The sequence below is a fragment of the Nicotiana tomentosiformis genome, chromosome 4, assembly GCF_000390325.3.
Source record: "Nicotiana tomentosiformis chromosome 4, ASM39032v3, whole genome shotgun sequence".
NCBI classification, from domain to species: Eukaryota; Viridiplantae; Streptophyta; class Magnoliopsida; order Solanales; family Solanaceae; genus Nicotiana; species Nicotiana tomentosiformis.
Window position 1 is genome coordinate 29,421,597 of NC_090815.1, and position 22,138 is coordinate 29,443,734.

The following is a 22,138-nucleotide window of genomic DNA, read 5'->3' on the forward strand; positions in this document are numbered from 1 at the left end:
GCATCCCACAGTGCCTCGGGTTGTCGTGGTCCTCATAGGCTTTATTCCGACCAGCTAGCCTACAGTGCACCACCAACTCCTATTAGTGCACCTCCATTCCAGAGTTATCAGGTTGGTTACTCAGGACGACAGGATCAGTTTCAGGGTCATCAGTCACAACATCAGAGGTTATGTTATACTTGTGGTGATCCGAGGCACATTGCTAGATTTTGCCCTCGGGTAGTGGGCATCTCATAGTATCAAAGTTCTCGTGACATGGTTTCGGCACCATTTGCTATACCATCTGCTCAGCCAGCCAGAGGAAGGGGTCAGGAAGCTAGAGGTAGAGGACATACTATTAGAGGTGGAGGTCAGACCATTAGAGGTGGAGACTAGCCAGTTAGAGGCCGTCCCAGGGACGTAGTTCATAGTGGTGGGGCCTAGCCACGATGTTATGCTTTCCCAGCCAGGCCTGAGGCTGAGTCATCTGACGTTGTTATCACATGTACTGTTTTAGTTTGCAGTAGAGATGCTTCAGTTCTATTTGATCTGGGGTCTACTTACTCCTATGTGTCATCCTATTTTGCTTCGTATTTGGTTGTGCCTGGTGATTCTTTGAGTGATCTTGTATATGTGTCCACACCGGTGGGAGATACTATTTTTGTAGATCATGTTTATCATTCGTGTGTGGTCACCATTGGGAGTCTTGAGACTCGTGTAGATCTTCTATTTCTCGACATGGTTGATTTTGATGTTATGCTGGGTATGGATTGACTGTCACCTTATCATTCTATATTAGATTATCACGCCAAGACGATGACCTTAGCCTGGCAGGGAGTGCCTCGATTAGAGTGGAAAGGGACTCTTGGCCATTCTACCAGCAGGGTTATATTTTATGTGAAGGCTCGGCATATGGTCGAGAAGAGGTGTCTAGCTTATTTGGCTTATGTCCGCGATTCTAGTGCGGAGATTCCATCCATGGATTCAGTGCCGGTTGTTCGTGAATTTCCAGAGGTGTTTCCTGCAAACTTGCTGGGGATACCACTCGATAGGGACATTGATTTCTGCATTGATTTGGCTCTGGGCACTCAACCCACTTCAATTTTTCCATACCGCATGGCCCCGTCAGAGTTGAAATAATTGAAGGAACAGTTGCAATATTTGCTTGATAAGGGCTTCATTAGACCTAGTGTCTTGCTCTGGGGTGCACCTATGTTGTTTGTGAAGAAGAAAGACGGATCGATGAGGATGCGTATAGATTATCGGCAGTTGAAAAAGTCACCATCAAGAACAAGTATCCATTGCCGAGGATTGATGATTTATTTGATTAGCTTCAGGGTGCCAAGGTATTTTCAAAGATTGATTTGAGATTTGGCTACCATCAATTGAGGATTAGGGCATCCGATGTCCCTAAGACAGCTTTTCAGACTCGGTATGGGCATTATGAGTTTCTAGTTATGTCATTTGGGCTGACAAAGGCCCCAGCAGCGTTCATGGATTTGATGAACCTGGTGTTCAAGCCCTACCTGGATTCCTTTGTGATTGTGTTTATTGATGATATCTTGATCTACTCCCACAGCCGAGAGGAGCATGAGCAACACCTTCAGATCATTCTTCAGACTTCGAGAGACAACCAATTATATGTTAAATTCTCAAAATGCAAGTTTTGGTTGAGATCAGCTGCTTTCTTAGGTCATGTTGTATCGGTAGAGGGTATTCAGGTGGATCCTAAGAAGATTGAGGTAGTTCAGAATTGGCCTAGACCCCCATCAGATACAGAGATCCATAGTTTCTTAGGATTGGCAGGTTATTACTGTTAGTTTGTATATGGGTTTTCTTCCATAGTAGCCTCGTTGACCAGGTCGACCCAGAAAGGTGCCCCGTTCAGGTGGTCAAACGAGTGTGAGGCGAGCTTCCAGAAGCTCAAGACAACTTTGACTACGACACCGGTATTAGTGTTACCCATAAGTTCAGGATCTTATACAATATATTATGATACATCTCGTATTGGTCTAGGTGTGGTATTGATGCAGGGTGGCAAGGTTATTGCATATGCTTCACGACAGCTGAAGGTTCACGAGAAGAATTACCATGTTCATGATCTAGAGTTGGCAGCCACTGTTCATGCGCTGAAGATTTGGAGGCACTATCTTTACAGCGTGCCATGTGAGGTATTCACGGATCATCGGAGCTTGCAGTATTTGTTCAAGCAAAAGGAGCTCAATTTGAGGCAGAGGAGGTGGTTAGATATATTGAAAGATTATGATATCACCATCTTGTATTATCCCGGGAAGGACAATGTGGTGGCCTATGCTTTGAGTAGAAAGTAAGCTAGTTGGGTAGCCTTGCATATATTCCAATTGGTGAGATACCACTGGCATTGGATGTCCAGGCCTTGGCCAATAAACTTGTGAGGTTGGATATTTCTGAGCCCAGCCGTGTTCTAGCTTGTACAATTGCTCGGTCTTCGTTGTTTGAGCGAATCAGAGATTGGTAGTATAACGATTCTCATTTGCTTGCCCTTAGAGACACAGTGTGGCACAGTGGTGCCAAGTAGGTTACTATTAGAGATGATGGAGTTTTGAGGATGCATGGTCATATTTGTGTGCCTAATGTGGATGGACTTCGTGAGTTAATTCTTGAGGAGACCCACAGTTCCCGGTACTCTAATCTTTCAGGCACCGCCAAGATGTATTAGGACTTGTGGCAACAATATTGGTGGAGGCGAATGAAGAAAGACATAGTTGTGTATGTAGCTCGGTGTCTCAATTGCCAACGGGTAAAATGTGAGCATCAGAGACCTGGTGGTTTACTTCACAGGTTAGAGATTCCTGAGTGGAAGTGGGAGCGTATCACTATGGATTTTGTTGTTGGACTCCTACAGACTCAGAGGAAGTTCGATGTTGTTTGGGTCATTGTGGATAGGCTGACCAAGTCAGCCTCTATTCTGCGCTCTTAAGCCTTAAAAATCTCAATTTTACCCTCCTTGATTTGCGTACACAGTCTGGGTATTTGCCCTGAAGGCTTATATGTTAAAAACCGATAAAAGTAAGAATTTTTGCCTAAATTCTTAAGTTGAGTTGACTTCAATCAATATTTTTGGTAAACGGGCTCGGATGCGTGTTTTGATGATCTCGGTGGGCCCGTATCGAATTATGGGACCTGGACATATGCCCAGAATCGAATTCAAAAGTACCTAGCTCGAGTTATGAATTTTTGATGAAAATTAAAAGTGTAAAAATTTAGTTATTTTTAAGAATTCGTTGATGTTTGGCCTTGTTGATACCGGGCCTGTATTTTGGTTTCAAAGCCCGGTATAGGTCCGATATAATATTTTTGACTTATTTGTGAAATTTGGTGAGAAACGGAGTTGGTTTGACGTGATTCGAACGTCCGGTTGTGAAGATAGAAATTTTAAAGCCTTCTTGAAAATTTCATTCGATTTGGTGTTCCATTCATAGTTCTAGGTATTATTTAGGTGATTTGATCACGCGAGCAAGTTCATATGATACTTTTAGACTTGTGTTCATATTTGGTTTAGATCCCCGAGGGCTCGAGTGAGTTTCGGATAGGCTACAGGATATTTTGGACTTCGGGAAAATCTGATTTTCTGCAGATTCTGGTGACTTTTGGGTTCCTTCTTCGCGTTCGCGAAGGCACTCTCGCGAATGCGAAGTAGAAACTGGGATGGCTGATTTTTACTCTTCGCGAACGCGAAGGCCTGGTCGCGAACACGAAGTGATGGGGGGATTTACCCTTCGCAAATGCGACCGGCTGATCGCGAACGCGAAGCATTTGGGACCTGGGGGAGGGTTGGTCTTTCCTTCATCACGAACAAGAGCAATGTCTCGTGAACGCGAAGGCCGGGTGAAGTAGCGTTCGCAAACGTGGGCAAGATCTCATAAACGCGAAGGCTTGGCAACATATACTCTTCGAGAACGCGATAGTGTCATCGCGAACGCGATGAACCCTGTCGCCCAGCACTTAAAACAGAATCAAAAACGTGATTTAGCCATTATTTCACATACTCAAGAACCAAACGGACTAGAGGTGATTTTCAAGAGATCTTTTCTTCCCCAAAGTATTGGTAAGTGATTCTAAACTATTTTCTTTTAATTACTCATTTTATTTCATAAATGTTTAACCTAAAATCTAGAGTTTTCATGGTAGAATTAGGGGTTTGTGTAAAAACTATGGATTTAGGAATTTCGGGAATTTAGACCTCAAATTGAGGTCGGATTCCAAAATTAATTATATAACTGGGTTCGGGGGTGAATAGGTAAATAGATTTTGGTCCAAACCTCGGGTTTTGACTAAGCGGGCGCGGGGTCGATTTTTTACTCTTTGGAGGAATATTTGGGAAATCTAAATTTATGCAATGTAATTGATTCCTTTAGCAATATTTGATATTATTGAGTTTTTTGTGCATAGATACGAGTGGTTTGGAGGTGGATTTTAGAGGAAAAGCTGTGATTGAGTATTGAGTGGCCTTTAGAGAGAGGTAAGTGTTGTGTCTAACTTTGACTTGAGAGAATTAGGAACCTAAGACTATTTGTTATGTGTAATTCATGTAAGCGGTGTATATGTGAGGTTACGAGTACTTATGCGTCGCCAATTTACCTATTTTCCCTGTTTCTCCTATTTTTCTTATATTGTCTCTTTCCTATGCATAATTGCTACGTGTTTATACTAGTATTGTTAAATTGATCGTTCTTATCATGTTTACGGATTTTCTAGTGATAATTAAGTATTTATTTCAAAGTTGCGATTGATATTGTGGAACCAAATATTGAAATAAGGCTTGTATTTGTTATTCTATCTTCCCGTTATTATTTATACATTGCATTATGGTAAGGGAGAGTGTTAATACACGAAGGGTGATGTTGTGCCATATTGTGAGTGTTAATACACGAATACTGATGTCGTTCCATATTGTGAGTGTAAAAGCACGAAGGGTGATATCGTGCCATATTATGAGTATTAATGCACGAAGGGTGATGTCGTGTCATGATATAAGAGTTAATGCACGAAGGGTGATGCCGTGCCGTTTCTGTTGATTTTATGGTGAGATTGGGTGTTAAAGCACGAAGGGTGATGTCGTGCATTTTTTCTTTACTGTATTCGTTGTTTCTGTTGATTTAGAGTATATTGGTTGTTCCAGTTATCATTCTACTGTAGTTCCTTATCTCATATTTCCCCCAATATGTTTCCCCCTCCCGATATTTTCTATCTAGTCCTTCATTACTGTTATTTGTATATACACTGTTAAATTGTACAGGTTGATTTGTAGGTGCCTTTCCTTAGCCTCGTCACTACTTCGTCGAGGTTAGGCTCGACACTTACCAATGCATGGGGTCGGTTGTACTGATACTGCACTCTGCACTTTCTGTGTAGATATTGGTACCGGCTCGGGTTGATCGAGATTTTTGCTATTGGACCGCTATCCGGAGACTCAAGGTATATCTGTTGGCATTCACAGACCTTGGAGAGCTCGTCTATCTTTTCTGTTCTACTGTTTCTTTCATTCAAACAATTGTATTTCTTTCAGACTATTACTTGTAGTGAATTCTAGAATGCTCGTGAATTGTGACTCTAGATCTGGGTGGTAGTAATTAATGCAGTTTTTATATTATTCTACACGCATTATATTTCACCTTAGCTAATTGGCTGTTATTTACTGAATATAATAATAATTGGTTTAATGATTCTCTAATGTGGCTTGATTAGCAAGTGAAATGTTAGGCGCCATCACGGTCCCGACGGTGGAAATTCCAGGTCGTGACACTTAGTTTCATGTGTCTACTTTTATAATTATAAGATTTATTCTTCGTAATAGCTATTGTCAATTGACAATCACAATGCATAGACATAGGAGGCAATACGTCCTTTATTAAAGGGATATTAGCTAAGAAGTTTCTTAGCCACTCAATCTCAGAACCAACTAACTCCAGAGCCACAAACTCTGATTTCATAGTCGATCTAGCAATGACCGACTGTTTAGCTTATTTCCACGATTTTGCACCACCACCAAGGGTGAGTACATAACCACTGGTGGATTTGGTCTCATCTGAATCAGAGATCCAGTTTGCTTCACTGTACCCTTCTAAAGTAGAAGGAAATCCACTATATAGGATATCGTAATTCATGGTTCCTCTCAAATATTTCATTAGTCTAACTAATGCAGACCAATGCTCTTTATTGGGATTATGAGTATATCTACTCAGTCACACAACATAGGCTATATCCGGCCTTGTAAAATTCATTAAATGCATCAGACTCCCAATAATGTGAGCATATTTAGACTGAGCAACTTGGTCATCATTATTCTTTTTCAACTGAGAGTTAGCATCAAAAGGAGTACTCACAAGTGTGATATTAAAATATTTGAACTTCTTTAGAAGTCTTTCAACATAATGTACTTGTGATAACATTATGACATCTTCACTCCTTATAACTTTAACTCCCAATATTATATTTACTTCATCCAGATCTTCCATATCAAAATTAGCAGACATAAATGATTTAGTACTTTCCACAATATTTAAACTTGTACCAAATATAAGCATGTCATCAATATATAGACATATTATCACATAATCATTGTCTACCACTTTAGTATAAACACATTTATCCACCTCCACTAAAAAAAAAATCGTCTCTCAGTAAGACTTGTTCAAATTTCTCATATCGCTGCTTAGGAGCTTTTTTAAGGCCATAAAGAGATTTAATTAATTTACAAACTTTATTTTCTTGTCCAGGATGACACAGCCTTCAGGTTGAACCATATAAATTTTTTCTTCTAAATCACCATTTTAAAAAGTTGTTTTGACATCCATTTGATGGATAAAAAGTTTACGGATTGAAGCTAAGGTAATTAAAACTCTAATAGAAGAAATTCTAGTCACTCGTGCAAATGTATCAAAATAATCTATATTTTATTTTTGAGAAAAAAATATTTTTCTACTACTCGAACTTTATATTTATCAAAAGATCCATCAGGATTAAATTTCTTTTTGAAAATCCATTTACAACCAATACGCTTTCCACCGGGAGGTAAATATATTAAAATTCATGTTTTATTTTTCAAAATAGAATCGATTTCAACTTTTATTGCCGCTTTCCAATAATTAGCTTCTGAAGAAGATATAACTTCAGAATAATTTTATGTTTCTTTATCGACAAGAAAAGTTTGAAAATCATTTCCATAAGAAAAATATTCTTTCCTAGAGCTTTTACTCCTTCTCAGTTCCTCGTTAGAGGTAATTTCATTATTTGTTTTAACGAGTGTATAAGAAATTTTATCAGATAGTGGATAAATATATTCAAAGAACTCAACATTCTTTGTCTTAATTATAATATTGCAATCAAGCACATCACTTTTTAAAACAAGAAATCTATATGCAGCACTATGTTCAGCATATCCAATAAGTATACAGTCAGTTGTTTTAGAACCTATTTTTCTCTTTTTAGGTTCACGCAAAAAAATATTAGAAAAGCACCCCCACACTTTTAAATATTCATATGGAGTTTTGCCAGTTCTTCTATGTGGTATTCTATTTGTTAAGTGACATGCATATAAAATAGCTTCACCCCACAAATTATTAGAAGCATTAGAACTAACTAACATAGATTTCATCATTTCTTTCAATGTTATGTTTTTTCTTTTAGGTACTCCATTTGACTCGGGTGAATAAGACGGAGTTACTTCATGAATAATTCCATTCTTTTTACAAAAATTATTTAAAGATAAATATTTTCCATCTCTATCAAATCTAATTCTCTTGATTTTTCTACTAAGTTGATTTTCAACCTCAGTTTTATAAGAAATAAAAGCATTAAATGCATCATCTTTATTTCTAAGCAAATACAACTTAGTAAATCTAGAATGATCATCAATAAAAGTCACATAATATTTTTACCACCTCTAGTCATAGTCTACATTAAATCGCCTAAATCAGTGTGAATCAAAGAAAACAATTCAGTTTCTCTATTTACAGAAAAAAATACAAGTCTTTCTAGTACTTTTAGCTTCAACATATATTTCATACTTGTTAATATTATTTAAGTCTAAACCAGATATTAATCCTAGCGAATGCATTTTCTTTATATACGCGACATTAACATGTCTTAATCTAGCATGCCACAAAGAAATTGACTCAGCCATATAAGCAGATGAAGATGCATTTTTATTGCTAGTGTTGGAAATATTAAGCATAAATAAACCATGGTTACAATATCTATTGCCCACAAAATTATTATTATTGGTCAATACGGCCTCATCATTCTCAAAATAAACCTTCACTCTAACTTTTTCTAATAATCCCACAGACACCAAATTGGTTTGGATATTAGGAACATGCGACACATCACTTAATGCTAGAGTTTTATCAGATGTGAGTTTGAGAAAAAAACTTTCTTTCCCAAGAACGTAAGTTGTTCTTGAGTCACAAAGATACATCATTTTTATTCTCCTTCCTCAACTTGGGTGTAAGACAAAATTCATTTTTGTTTGTACAAATGTTCCCAGTAGCACCAGAGTCTATCACTCAATCTCTCACACTGACCACATTATTTATTTGGAAAATGACCGCAATAATTATATTATCCGCTTTAGTCAAATTTAATTTTGACTTAGCAAGATTATCATTTATCCCAACAATTATGTAACCATGTCTATTCACATACCTTTATTTTGACATTAGTGCCTGCCAAAGTTATGGATGTAATAACGTATTTGCAACACCATGGATATCTGACAGGAAAACTGGAACAGTTGCGGCGGAGACAATACCAAAATTGGTAGCACCATCAAAAATTTCCGTAGTAGTATTACTTTCCATAGTTTCTTAGATTGTAGGAAAATGACACGAGAAAAAAAAACAATAACATTGCAATAATATATTTGAGCGAAAATACACGAATTGGCTTGAGTCGTGTTGGGCACTGTCCTAAGAAACTATTTCAGCAATGTAAAATATTTTTCCATGATTAAACAAGCATACCTCTATTTATTTAGAGGATACAAAAATCAGCAAAATTAAATAATACCAGCAAGTTTGGGCTGAGGAAATAAACAAAGATTATAAAAGAAATTGGATTACACAAAAGGCTAGGTGTAATTGAAAATGAAAAGGCTTGTAGTGATGATTACTAATCATTATCAATCATGAGAGAACAAAATATTTTGGTGTGTTTTCGTAGGATATAGGAAGTGAGTATTTATAGTTGTAAGTATTGTGTAAGAAAATGACAAGTGTTCATCTACGTGTCAAACAATTTCCATGCAAAGAGACATTTGGTAAGTGCTCTACATACTTGGCCATAATTGCATAAAGGAGATCAAGCCACATAACCATTTATGTAGTCACTTGTCCCCAAAAATATTGAAATACTACCACAATTAAAGTGTGAAAGCAATTTAAATAAATAAATGAGCTAGTCAGTAAAGAAATATAATCAAGGGAGTATAAGTGAGCAATATAAATGCCAGTATTTGCTTAATATTGTACCTGTAATGGGACTGCAAAGAAACTGAAGCATTATTCCAATGCTAAGTAAAGACTTTAATGTCACATTTGAACCCCATGTCAACTCACATTTATGTGATATCCCTGGCTGAGTGGATGACATCTTCACTGCATGATTGTACTTCAATGTATTTCAAATAAGGAAGGTCCTCAAAGCAATAAGGGATTGCTTTGCGATATGAATATCCTCTTCAAACCAATCGCCTAAGGTTATAAAAGGCTTCATCAGATGCACTCCATTGTGAGAGTTCGAGATTTTCTAGCTTTAACAACTTGAGCTTAGGGAACTCTTCATCTATCACTTCCCATTCCTCCCTTTCAAAAACAACTTGTTGCAGTTTAAGTATCTCAAGGTTGACAAGTTTGGCAATGATTGAAATTTCAGAAGGCGGCAGATAAAAATTGCATAATGTCAGTTTCTTGAGATTCAATGGGAAATTTAATCTTGAAGGACCTACTTTTGGAAACTTGGAGAAGTGCGCCTTTAGCGTTTCAAGTCGATGTAAAGACACTAACACAGGGAATCTATTTTCCCATGAATCCCCCAATTCACATTTTAACTTCCGAAGATTGGGTGTTTTGCTCAGTATTCTCTTCATATCTTCCGCCCTGGAAACATAAGGTGAGGACAGTGTTGCCAAATTGTCCAGTTTTGAGGGGCTCGCATCAAGAGATTCTTCTGCGTTATGCAAATTAAATGAAGCTCTAGTACTAATGCATACATGTCTCAACTTAATCAGTCTCCAAAAAGTATCTGGCAACTGTACTTCCTGTCCTTCGGTTCTTTTGACTATGAAAGTCTGAAAATTCCAAAGATTTTCTATAGATGATGGGATAGAACTCTCAGTAGTTTGAACAGCGAGGTACCTTAGATGATTAAGTTCAGTGGAAAAAGAATCCACAACCACGAACTCCAAATCCAACACCCTAAGAAACTTGAAGCTGCCAAAGATGATAGAGGCATGTCCCATTGAAGATAATGTGCCACTATTGACCTCCCTGAATAATACTGAACGAGCATGTGAGCATGATGGCCTCCACCCAGCAAGATAATCCCCATTAGAGCAAAATGATACGCGGCGATGTGAAGGATTTTCATAAAAAAACTGTGGAGGATTGGCACGGTAATCTCTGCCAATGAAAAGTTTAACTAAAACAAGGAACAAGAGCTAAAGTCTGAATTAATAAAAACTGAGAGAAGACAAAGAAAAAAGCTAAATACCTTTTTAGGCTCAGTAGGAAATTATCTTCCATAGCTTTTGCCTTGCAGAACTCGAGCACGTGGTCATGACAGAAGACATGATTTTATCTTTCCGAATGATTTCTTCCATGCCATGACGAGGCTTCTTCTCATCAAAATTGAGAGTGAGCATCACGCCTTGATTGTGTTATGTGCTTTACCACCGTCTTATGATACTTTTGCTGATACGCTACTATATGAGAAAGACAACATTTCACTGGAAGATGCTAGTAATGCACTAAAATCTAAAGAGTTAAAAAAGAGCTTTCTAGACAGCAGAATTGAGGGCGGGGGTCTTGTGATTAGAGGAAGAACACAACAAAAGGACCTTAACAGGAAAAAGTCAACCGTCAGATCAAAGTCTAGAGCAAGGAAGCAAAAATATTATGAGTGTGGGGAGCAAGGTCACTACAAGAGAGATTGTCCTAAGCTGAAGGAGAAAAGAGGAAAGTAAAAAATAGATAATTCGATAAATATTGTTGTCGTTGGCAATAATTCTGATAATAGTGGCTATGTAGGGGAAGATTTTGCTGTTAGTTCTAGTCATGGGCAGAATTCTTGGGTTCTTGATTATGATTCTACTTTCCACATATGTCCACTATGACGACCCGATCGGTCATCTCGAGAGTTGTAGCCACGATCCCTTATTTATTACTCCCCGTATCTGTTTCTGCTTATGTGACTTGTCGGGAGGTCTTATTTTTAGTTTCGGAGTGTTTTGGGACACTTAGTCCCTAAAACGGAAGCTTAAGTATTAGGATTTTGACCGTAGTCGAAACTGTGTGAAGACGACTTCGGAATGGAGTTATGTCGGTTCCGTTAGCTTCGTTGGGTGATTTTGGGTAGAGGAGCGTGTCCGGACTGTGAATTTGAGGTTTGTAGCTAATTTAGGCTTGAAACTCGTGTTTATGCATTATGTTTCTCAACGGGAAAGTAGTTACGACACATATGGGATGGCATTGGAAATATGGTTTTAACTTCCTAGAGATGCTTAGCAAAGCGGGCGCCAATTTTTCCAGGTGAGGATACCTAGTTTCAGCCTCGCATAGAGTCTTGCTAACATAATAGATAAGAAATTGCTTACCTTCTTCTTCCCGAACAAGGACTCCACTTACCGCTATCTCGGATACCGCCAAGTACAGGTACAACTGCTCGTCTACTTTCGGAGTGTGAAGCAAAGACGGGCTGGGGTCCGTGAGAAGTTATTTTTTTTCTTCAATAATGAGAAGAACTGATGGCTCTTGTCGAAGGATCTTGAAATAAATCAACCCAAGACGGATATGCACCCGGTTAATCTTTGTACGGTCTTTACATTGTCCACCACGGTAATGTACTCTATGGCCTTGATCTTATCGGAGTTCATCTTGATTCCTTGGTTGGACACCATGAATCTGAGAAATTTCCCAGACCCAACTCTAAATGCACATCTCGCAGGGTTCAGCTTCATATTATAGTTCTTCAATATGTTGAAGGTTTCCTGCAAATGTTTCAAATGGTCCTCTACTCGTAGAGACTTAACTAACATGTCGTCAATATAAACCTCAATTGATTTTCCTATTTGATCTTCGAACATCCGATTTTAGGCGTTGGTAATTGGCACTAGCATTTTTTAATATGAATGGCATTACGTTATAACAGTAGGTGCCGTATTTAGTGATGAAGGATATTTTTTCCTGGTCGCGCGGGTCCATCCGAATTTGGTTGTACCCAGAATAGGCATCGAGAAAGCTGAGGATCTCGTGGTCGGCCATCGCATTGATCATGCGATCTATATTGGCAAAGAAAAAGAGTCAATTGGGGCATGCCTTGTTCAAGTCTTTATAGTCTACAAATATTCTTAATTTATTCCCCTTTTTAGGGACTACTACTATGTTTGCTAACCAATCCAGGTATTTAACTTCCGAATGGATCCTATTTTAAGGAGTTTAGATACCTCATCATTGATGAATGCATGTTTGACTTAGGAATGAGGCCTCATTTTCTAAGCTCAGCTTATGAGTAGTTATTTCTGGTAGGATCCCTATCATGTCAAGGTGGGACCAGGCGAAACAATCTATGTTAGCTAAAAGAAAATCAATCAGTTTTTTCTTGAGCTCGGGACTTAACCCCATGCCCAGGTATACCTTCCGATCAGGCAGGGGCTCGATCAATATGACTTGCTCCATCTCCTTGATCGTTGATTTGGTGGCATCACTATCGTGGGGCGCTATGAAAGACCTGGGAACTCCGTAGTCATCATCCTCGCCCGTTACTTGATTTTTGGCTTGGTCGGGACCGGTATCGGTGATTGCTATTTGGTTCCTTCCTTGGTGATCGAACTCGGATTCTTTAATGTCGAGAGTGCGGATATCAGGATCATCTTGTTGACCGCAAACATCTCATTTGCGGTCGGTTGTTCTCCGTAAATTATTTTAATCTCCCCCGGTGTCGGGAATTCCAACACCTGGTGTAGTGTCGAGGGCACTGCCCTAATGTTATGAATCCATGGTCTCCCAAATAGAGCATTGTATCTCATATCTCCTTCGATCACGTAGAACTTTGTTTCTTGAATGGTTCCGGCGGTGTTCACTGGTAGGGTTATTTCTCCTTTAGTGGTCTCACATGCCATGTTGAATCTATTTAGAACGCGGACTGTAGGCACAATTTGGTCTCGTAGACCCAGTTGTTCCACGACCCTTGATCTGATGATATTGGTCGAGCTACCTGGATCAATTAACACATGCTTAACTCGAGATTTATTAATGAGTACATATATTACCAGTGCATCATTGTACGGTTGTACGACGCCTTCAACGTCGTCGTCGTTGAAAGATACAGTTCCTTCTGGCACGTAATCTCGAGTCTGTTTCTCCCTTGTGATGGACACTTTGGTGCTCTTTAACATCGACCCCTGGAGGACGTCGACCCCACCGATAATCATGTATGTTGAGGTTCCTCTTGTTCGATCTACTTATTGGAGTCTCTATTCCTGAAATGATTTTTGGCTCGATAGCTTAGAAATTATCGGAGGTGTCTGTTGTTGAATAACCGGTCTACTTTCTCTCTCAGTTGTCGGCAGTCTTCAGTTTTGTGGCCATGAGTGCCATGATATTTACATATTAAGTTGGGGTCCCTTTGGGCAGGATCAGACTGTAAAGGTCGAGGTCACTTGGTGTCTTTGATGCATCCGATGGCAGATATGATGGCAGCAACATCGACGTTGAAGCTGTATTCCGATAACCTTAGCGCTTCTTTATGCCCAATGGGCCTATCAAAACCACTTTTGCTCATGAGGCCCCGGTTATTTTATCCTCTATCGCCTCTCCTTTCACTTCTCACAAGGTTTCATCCCGGCACATTACCTCTTCGATCTCTATTGTATGGTTGATACCGGTCTCTATTTGATCTTGGTTCACGATCAACGCCTCTTTTTGATCTATCACTGGCTCTGAAGGGATAAATGGACCCGGAAGGGGCCCCAAGCTGATCATCTTCAACATTGATTTTTGATTGGTACCGGTTATGGACGTTGGCCCAAGTTACTGCCGGATATTCTATCAGATTTTGCTTTAACTGCTGCGAAGCCAATGAGCTTCGAGCATTGAGTCCTTGGGTGAAGGCTTGGATGGCCCAATCATCCGCGACCGGAGGCAGGTCCGTTCGTTCCATTTGAAATCGGGACACGAATTCCCTGAGTATCTCATTATCTATTTGTTTAACTTTGAAAAGGTCTGACTTTATGGTCTCGGCCTTGATGGCCCCGACATGTGCATTCATGAAGGCATCTGCAAGTATAGCAAATGAGTCAATAGAATTAGAGGATAAGCTGTGATACCATATCATATCTCCTTTTGACAAGGTCTTTCTGAATGTTTTCAACAAGACGGACTCGATCTCATCATCTTCCAAGTCGTTCCCCTTGATGGCGCACATGTAGAAGGTTACATGTTCATTTGGATCAGTTGTTCCATTGTACTTAGGAATTTCGGGCATGCGAAACTTCTCTGGGATCGTCTTCGGAGTTGTGCTCGGAGGGAAAGTTTTTGGACAAACTTCTTGGATTCCAGGCCCTTCAGTATCGGTGGTGCTCCTGGGATTTGGTCGACCCTGAAATTGTAGGTTTCTACTTTTTTGTCATTGGCTTCGATCTTTATTTCTCCCGATTCCACCTGTTTTGTTAGTTTCTCAAGCATTTTTATAATCTCGGGGTTGGTCCTGGGTTCAGTTTCACTCGGCCTTTCTACAATTGGTTCATTTCTGCGAGCGTTTTCCCGGGTTGGTTCTGGCTCGACTCTGTTGGGGGCGCGGCTCTGGTTTTGCAACTAGCCTATTGCCTCTTGTTGAACCTGCAACATTTCGAAGATTACTCGTAAGTTGATCCCATCACCTTCACCGTCGTGTGTATTTTGGGCTACCGGTCGGACTCCCCCACGGATGTTGTTCTCAGGATCAGTAGGCAAGTTTACATTGATAGCCACATGTGAGTTAGCATCGATCGGGTCAGCGGATGGAACTCCATTGGGTTCAACAGGGGGCATCTCATTACTGGGTGCCACATCGTTGTTCTTGCCATGGTATCGAGACTCAACATCCACGTTCAAAGGGGCAGATTGGGAGTTCGACACTTTAAGCCTTTACCTGAAACTAAAGACTTCAAAGAACAAGTGAAAACCAGGGTGTGTTATGGAAATTCGTATCAAATTTTTACTATTATCCTTAACCCCACAGTGGGTGCCAAACTGTTTATCCTTGAAAACGGATAACAATTAAATTTGTTTGCGATTTTAAGGATACGTGGGTTAATTCGATACAAACAATAAATTGCGTATAATTAAACAGATAAAAGGGTAATAAATTATCAAACCACTTGAGGAGGGTGATACTGGACTTAACAACAACCTCAATGAAATATACGTCATCGATCGAGGACTCACAATGACCAAGCACTAGGGGTGGCAAGTGGGCCGGTCCCGGGCCTAAATGGGCCAAGTGGGCCGGGCCAAACGGTCCCGGACTAAACGGACTTTTTGTATTGACCGGCCCGGGACCGAGACTGTTTGGTCCCGGACTAAACGGTTCTAGCCCGCGGGCTAAATGGGCTAAGTGGGCTAAGTGGGGCTAACATATTTTTAAAAAAAAAATTAAATAGATATTAGAAACAAAAGGATATTAAAAAAAAATATCTAAGGCAATACTTTGTAAATTTTATTATAGAATTGTGACCTAAATTTTATTTAACATCCTAAATTTTAATATTCAATATTTAATATCGAATATAACTCTTATATATATATACACACTATACTATATACATCTTAAGATACTATACTATCGATATAAGATGTATATATATATATATATATATATATATATATATATATATATATATATATATATATATATATATATATATATATATATATATATATAAAAAAAACCTATATTCGATAAGATATATATATATCTTATTTACTATATATAAGATGTATATATAGTATAGTATATATATTAAATGTATAAAAAGTTTGGGATTAAAAAAAAGTTGGAGGGGGTTAAATGGTTATTTTATAAATAGCCAAAGACTATATTTTTTTTAAAAGTTTTTTTTAAAAAAAAAAAAATAGCCGTTGGGACCGTTTGGCCCGCTAAGGGACCGGTCCGGTCCCGCTACCTGGCGGGCTAAATGGTCCCGGACCTTGTGGGCCCAAATCATAGAACCGGCCCACGAGACCGGCCCAGGCCCACTAAAACTGTGCCAAATGGTCCTGGCCCGTTTAGACCATTTGGCCCGCGGTCCCGGGCCTGGACCGGCCCACTTGCTACCCTTACCAAGCACTGATGAACAAGAACTAGAACTTTGAGTAACATAGAATAATAATATATTGTCTTGATATGCGTGTTACAGTGTGTTTAATAAATAATTAGACCTCTCTTTATATAGTAGGAGAGTTTTATCCTAAGTACAATTCTATGAAAGGTAAAAAATCTTTTGTTTAACCGATCACTGGTTCTGTGACGATTCTTGCTGATATCCACGCCGTGATACGCGGCTGGTCATGGATATCACGGCCTTTTGTTGGTCGTGCTCACTTACCTGGTAGTGTTTTTCGAGGCCTTGGATTTCGAACCGAACTCCGGGTTATGACCCCTATACTTCTCGAGGTCGAGCGCTTTGCCCGGACCCCGACTCGAGGAGCTCCTGGTCTCGACTCAGGTTCCCTACCGTCATGTCTCTTGCTCAATTTGCTTCATCGGAAGACGAGGCATCTCGTGGGTTCGGTTTTACCCGTATACAAAATCGTCCAAGAGCATAGTATCTCCGCAAAGATAAATGGTGTATCTAGAAAAGTAATTCAACCACAAGGGTAATTATGTATTATCCCATAGAACCCAACGTATGATTAAAAATTAGGCTGGTAAATAAAGGAAAGTTCCAAAATGATATTACTGTATCCCACCAGCCAAATCACAGTAAAATAAATAAGGGACATACCTCATTCTATGCTCATAATGCAATTATAAGATGAATACTATACCAAAATATCAAGCTTCTAATACCGTAAAACTGCATCAAGGTGACAGAATCTAATGGTGTGCCAATTTTGCATCAGCTACTGAAGTTTTGGTATCCGGACAGCTGAAAGATTGTGATAACAATAAGGAATCGTGCTCATAACGTATTGTGAATGGAGAGCAAATAGAATAATATAAAGCAAGAAATTAGACAAGAAATGTGAGGGGATAATGTAATAATATTTCACATTCAAGTGTGTACTATAATTCAAAAGGTAGAACACCTTTAATAGGATGAAAAATCACCCGTGCGTTACAAATGTTAAGCCTAATATTAATTAGGTACATAATAAGTAAACCGTTCATTGAATAGAATGATGGGAAACATGTATATACAACGAAAAGCAAATAGCCAAGATCACTTGCATGTAATATAGACAACACATAATCACATATTTTAATCGAACATAAAATCGATACTTATCTATTGAAGCGTGACCACGATCGAGAAAAGAGCATTCAGGTAAGAGTGAAACCGTCCACGAGATCATTCTCTAATTCCACAGTCTTCTGCTGTGTGACCCAATAATGTCCGGAATTAGCGAAATTCGTGTGGGCGAATTTCTCCTAGAAAAATCGTATGGTAAAAACCATTGCCTCCTTATGGAAAAAGACCTCCTTTATATAACCATAGGTTTTAGGGTTTAAAACATTTTCCTAAACCAGTTGGGTCTTCCTTTTCCACTAAGAAATAGAATTCCATTTAATTTCTAATTATTCAAGCACAACAGGGACCACAATATTTAATTAACGGAGCTTCCTATTATGAACTTAATTCGAAATATTCGAATTAATACTATCATAATTATTCCACTAAAAATTCGTAACTGCACTCCTCAGTTCAATTTCGAAATTCTTACATTAAACCCTATTTAACTCCCCATGTTAAGATTCAGATACTAATCAAATAAATCAAATTACTGACAGTTTAATTCATTAATTATTTTCTTTAGACTTTTGCTTAATTTATTTCATGTGACGGATCCAAAATTCACCTGCAGGGTTTACACATAAAAACTTATAAGCTTTCATAAAGGTGTGTCATCAATCTCTAGACCGAGACATGGATTCCAACAACTAACTATTACTTCGCCAATGTATATCATCATTGTCCAGTTTACCAGGCATATTGACCCACAAAAGAATCTTGCAATTTAATAAATCAAAACAATAAATAATATACACAACTAATAGTAATTATATCAAGATTAAGAGTATAAGTATGTTTAATGGCTAGAAAAGTTATTTTATTAAGTCAGTATAAAATACTTATCTCTACTTAGTTCGTTCAATACATCTAATATATACTAGCACAAGAAGTCGGAATTAAACCATTCTCATAATCAAGATAAATTATATTTAATCTTGTACTAGATTTATTCCTGATGGTTTTTCCAATTCTATCATTAGATTGTGAACATAATCTTTATACTTATAAGAACCGATGATTTAATCTTCCATGTATAAACTAAACTCTATACACTAAATCATCTACTATATAAGTAAAGGACACATACGAACATATGATCTATTTAAAACTTTATTACAAATGAATAAACAATTGTTCCATAATAAATATTATATTCAAACCAAATCCATAGTTAATAGTATATATCCCAACAATCTCCCACTTAGACTTTTAATCATGATAATGAAGTATTAGAATATACTATATCTAAATGTATGGTTAATAGTATATGCCCTAATAATCTCCCACTTAGACTCATAACCATGTATCTATAACTTTCACAGCTATCCTTTTGCACAACTATTAAAAGTCTCTATCAATAAGCTTTTGCTAAAAAGAACTTGCCAAGTTAGTTTCAAATGCAATCTTTGTCTAGTAGTGCTTTGCCGTAACTAACTAGTTTGGTATTAAGTTCTTTAGGGATCTTGTTATGAAACTCTACCAAGAGCACATACCAAACTATGATTTCCTTACTATTCTCCCACTACGATGAAGTACTACTAATATTATCTTCATTATCTTACGATATTGAAATATTAATGACTTCTTCCTGTAGTGTTCTCTGCTCAGCATCACTCCCACTACTTGGAGGTAGTAAATTTCTTTTTGTCTATTAACATTTCTCCCACTACTTAAATGCAATGGAACATCAATTCCGACATATGGAGTTGTATGTTCTTGAGCGTTTGAATTTTCAGATGATTTATTTGTTATTTCTTTGCTTGGTTCCTGTAAATCTAGTTTACTTCTAGGAACATAGTTTATTAAATAATCCTATTATAGAGAACTGGTATTTGTGCTAACAATTAACTTCTTTTCTTTAGGAAAATAAAATAAACTTCCTTTCGTTCCCTTGGATATCCAATAAACGCGCAAACATTCATCCTTGATTTTATCTTATCCATTTTCCCTTTCAATATATATATATATATATATATATATATATATATATATTGGACAATTCTATATCCGAACTTGCCCCAAACCGGACTTACGTTAAGTCCACAATTCTATGGGGCCCAAGATACTGACTTAGAAAGAACTAAAATAAGAATGTAATTGCAGTTTCTAAGGCATATCCATAACGAAAACAGAAATAAATCAGAATAACTCATCATTAATCTAAATATCTCCATAAGAGTTATATTTTTTCTTTATACTACACCACTCTATTATGGAGTATCTGGTATAAACATTGAGATGCAAACTTCTATTTTGATAAGTAACTAATGAACTTTGTAGAGAAGTCCTAGATACCTACGATCAGATCGTAGTAATTTAATATATTTTCATTATGCTTCTCAGTATCAAGCCTTAAAATCCTGAAATTATTCAAAGCATTCAGAATTACGGTGCATCAAATAAATATATTCATAGTCTGAGTAATCATTTATAATGTCATAAAATACTCAAAATCACCTCTTGCCTATATATTCATTAGACAGTACAATAAAAAATGGATTAGTTCTAACTTATCACCAGCTCTCTTTCCTTTGGAGCATACATATATTTTAGTCATATTTCCTTCTAAACAGGATCCACAAGTTGGTAGCGCCTCTACTTTCAATGAACCTTAAGGTTCATCATTGACCAACTGAAATCTTATCCAGATGTAGCAACCTGGCCAGTCATTTTGAGTATTATAACCCCGTTCCCCCATTTACTACTCAATTTATGTTTTACAGTTATTTTATGGTTTATCGGGTTAGTTTGTTCGGGTCCGAAAGGAATTCGAAGTGAAACGAGACACTTAGTCTCATAATTGAAAAACTTAAGTTGGAAAAGTTGACCGAATATTGACTTATGTGTAAACGACCTCGGAATTATAAGAATTAAACCATTCTTATAATCAAGATAAATTATATTTAATCTTGTGATACAATCATTCCTGATGGTTTGTCCAATTTCATTATTAGATTGTGAATATAATCGTTATACTTATAAGAACCGATGATTTAATCTTCCGTGTATAAGCTAAACTCTATACACTAAATCATCTACTATATAAGTAAAGGACACAGACGAACATATGGTCTACTTAAACCTTTATCAAAATTGAATAAATAATTATTCCATAATAAATACTAGGGTTGTACATAGACCAGGTTGGTTCGGGTTTTCTAATTACCAAACCAAACCAATTGCGTCGGGTTATTAAATCTAAAGACCAAACCAAACTAATAAAAGTCGGATTTTTTAATCTCGATTTTTCTTGAGTTTTCGGGTTGTTTCGGGGTTTTTTCATATAGTTTTCGGAAAAGGGCCAAAACTGTCCCTGACGTATCGGAATTTGAACAAAAATGCCCCCCATCTACCTATTTGAACAAAAACGCCCTTGCCGTTATTTTTGGGCTCAAGATTACCCTTGATACTATCAGAAAAATTTGGAAAAAAAAACAAAATTAATATCCAAATGTCACCGCCTCATGGGCCTAACGTAAACCCAAAGCCAAATTATAATTAAACCCACTTGATACCCGCTCAGATATTTGCCTGTCCCAATTTTAAAGCATAACTCTCTCTCTCCCATTTTAGTTTTAATGAGCGTTTTTTATGAATATATCTATGATTATTCATGAAGCAAACCCAAAATTGAGTTCTCTATTAATTATTTTTATGGACGATAAAAGGAAGTGTCATATTCTTCTTTATGCCAAAAAGTTTAGATTCATTTTTGTTTGTTTGATGGTTATTCTTTATTGTGTAAGTTTTTTTATTCAAAATTTCTGGGGGTTTTCTTTACTAATTTTTGTTATTTCTCCTTGAAAATCTAAGGATTTTTTTTCTAGTTTTTTTTTTACTGTTTATGTAATGTGTATTTTTATTTTAAATCTATTTCGCTATTTGCTTTATTAATATGTAAGCTTTTCTGCTCTGTGTAACAGGTATTGTACAATTATCACATTTCACATACACTTGGTTCATATGATGTACTAATAATAGTTGGCAATTTTTTATTTAATTTCTTCACTAGTATTTGTTTTCTTCTTTTGAATTTTATTTTATTATCATGGGTTCCATTTTCTCAATTAGATGGGGCTGTTGTGTTTGTTTGCTATTTTTCGACGGATTCGCCGGTGGATTCCGCCTAAGCAGCAACGAGGAGAAGAAGGCATAAAGAGACAGGGAGAGAGAGGTGTATTTTAAAATCGGAGCAGATCAATATTCGAACAGGTTACGAGTGAATTTAATTATATTTGGGATGAAGTTTAAGTTAGGCCAATAGGACAGTGACACGTGGATATTAATTAAATTTTCTTTTTTTCAAGAATTTTCTGTTAGTGATAAGGGTAATGTTGAGCCAAAAAATAATGGTAGGGGCATTTTTATTCAAATAAGTGGACGGAAGGCATTTTTGTATGAATTTAAATA

The 22,138-nt window shown here is 37.5% G+C and overlaps 1 protein-coding gene across 1 annotated transcript; it reads right to left on the bottom strand.

The window, feature by feature from the left end:
* Window positions 1-9,697: 9,697 nt before the first annotated feature.
* Window positions 9,698-10,760, bottom strand: LOC138909431 (putative late blight resistance protein homolog R1B-16). Its single transcript, XM_070200631.1, has 2 exons — window positions 10,729-10,760; window positions 9,698-10,637 (listed from the first exon to the last, which is right to left on the bottom strand). Exons 1-2 carry the CDS (start codon window positions 10,758-10,760, stop codon window positions 9,698-9,700), a joined length of 972 nt encoding a protein of 323 aa, XP_070056732.1.
* Between the last annotated feature and the right edge of the window lie 11,378 nt (window positions 10,761-22,138).

Excerpts from the sequence above, each read along its gene's own strand:
- LOC138909431 (XM_070200631.1), bottom strand. The coding sequence starts at position 10,760 with ATGGAAGATAATTTCCTACTGAGCCTAAAAAG. Across the intron at positions 10,638-10,728 it reads TTCCTACTGAGCCTAAAAAG|AGATTACCGTGCCAATCCTC; the intron begins GTATTTAGCTTT and ends TTTCATTGGCAG.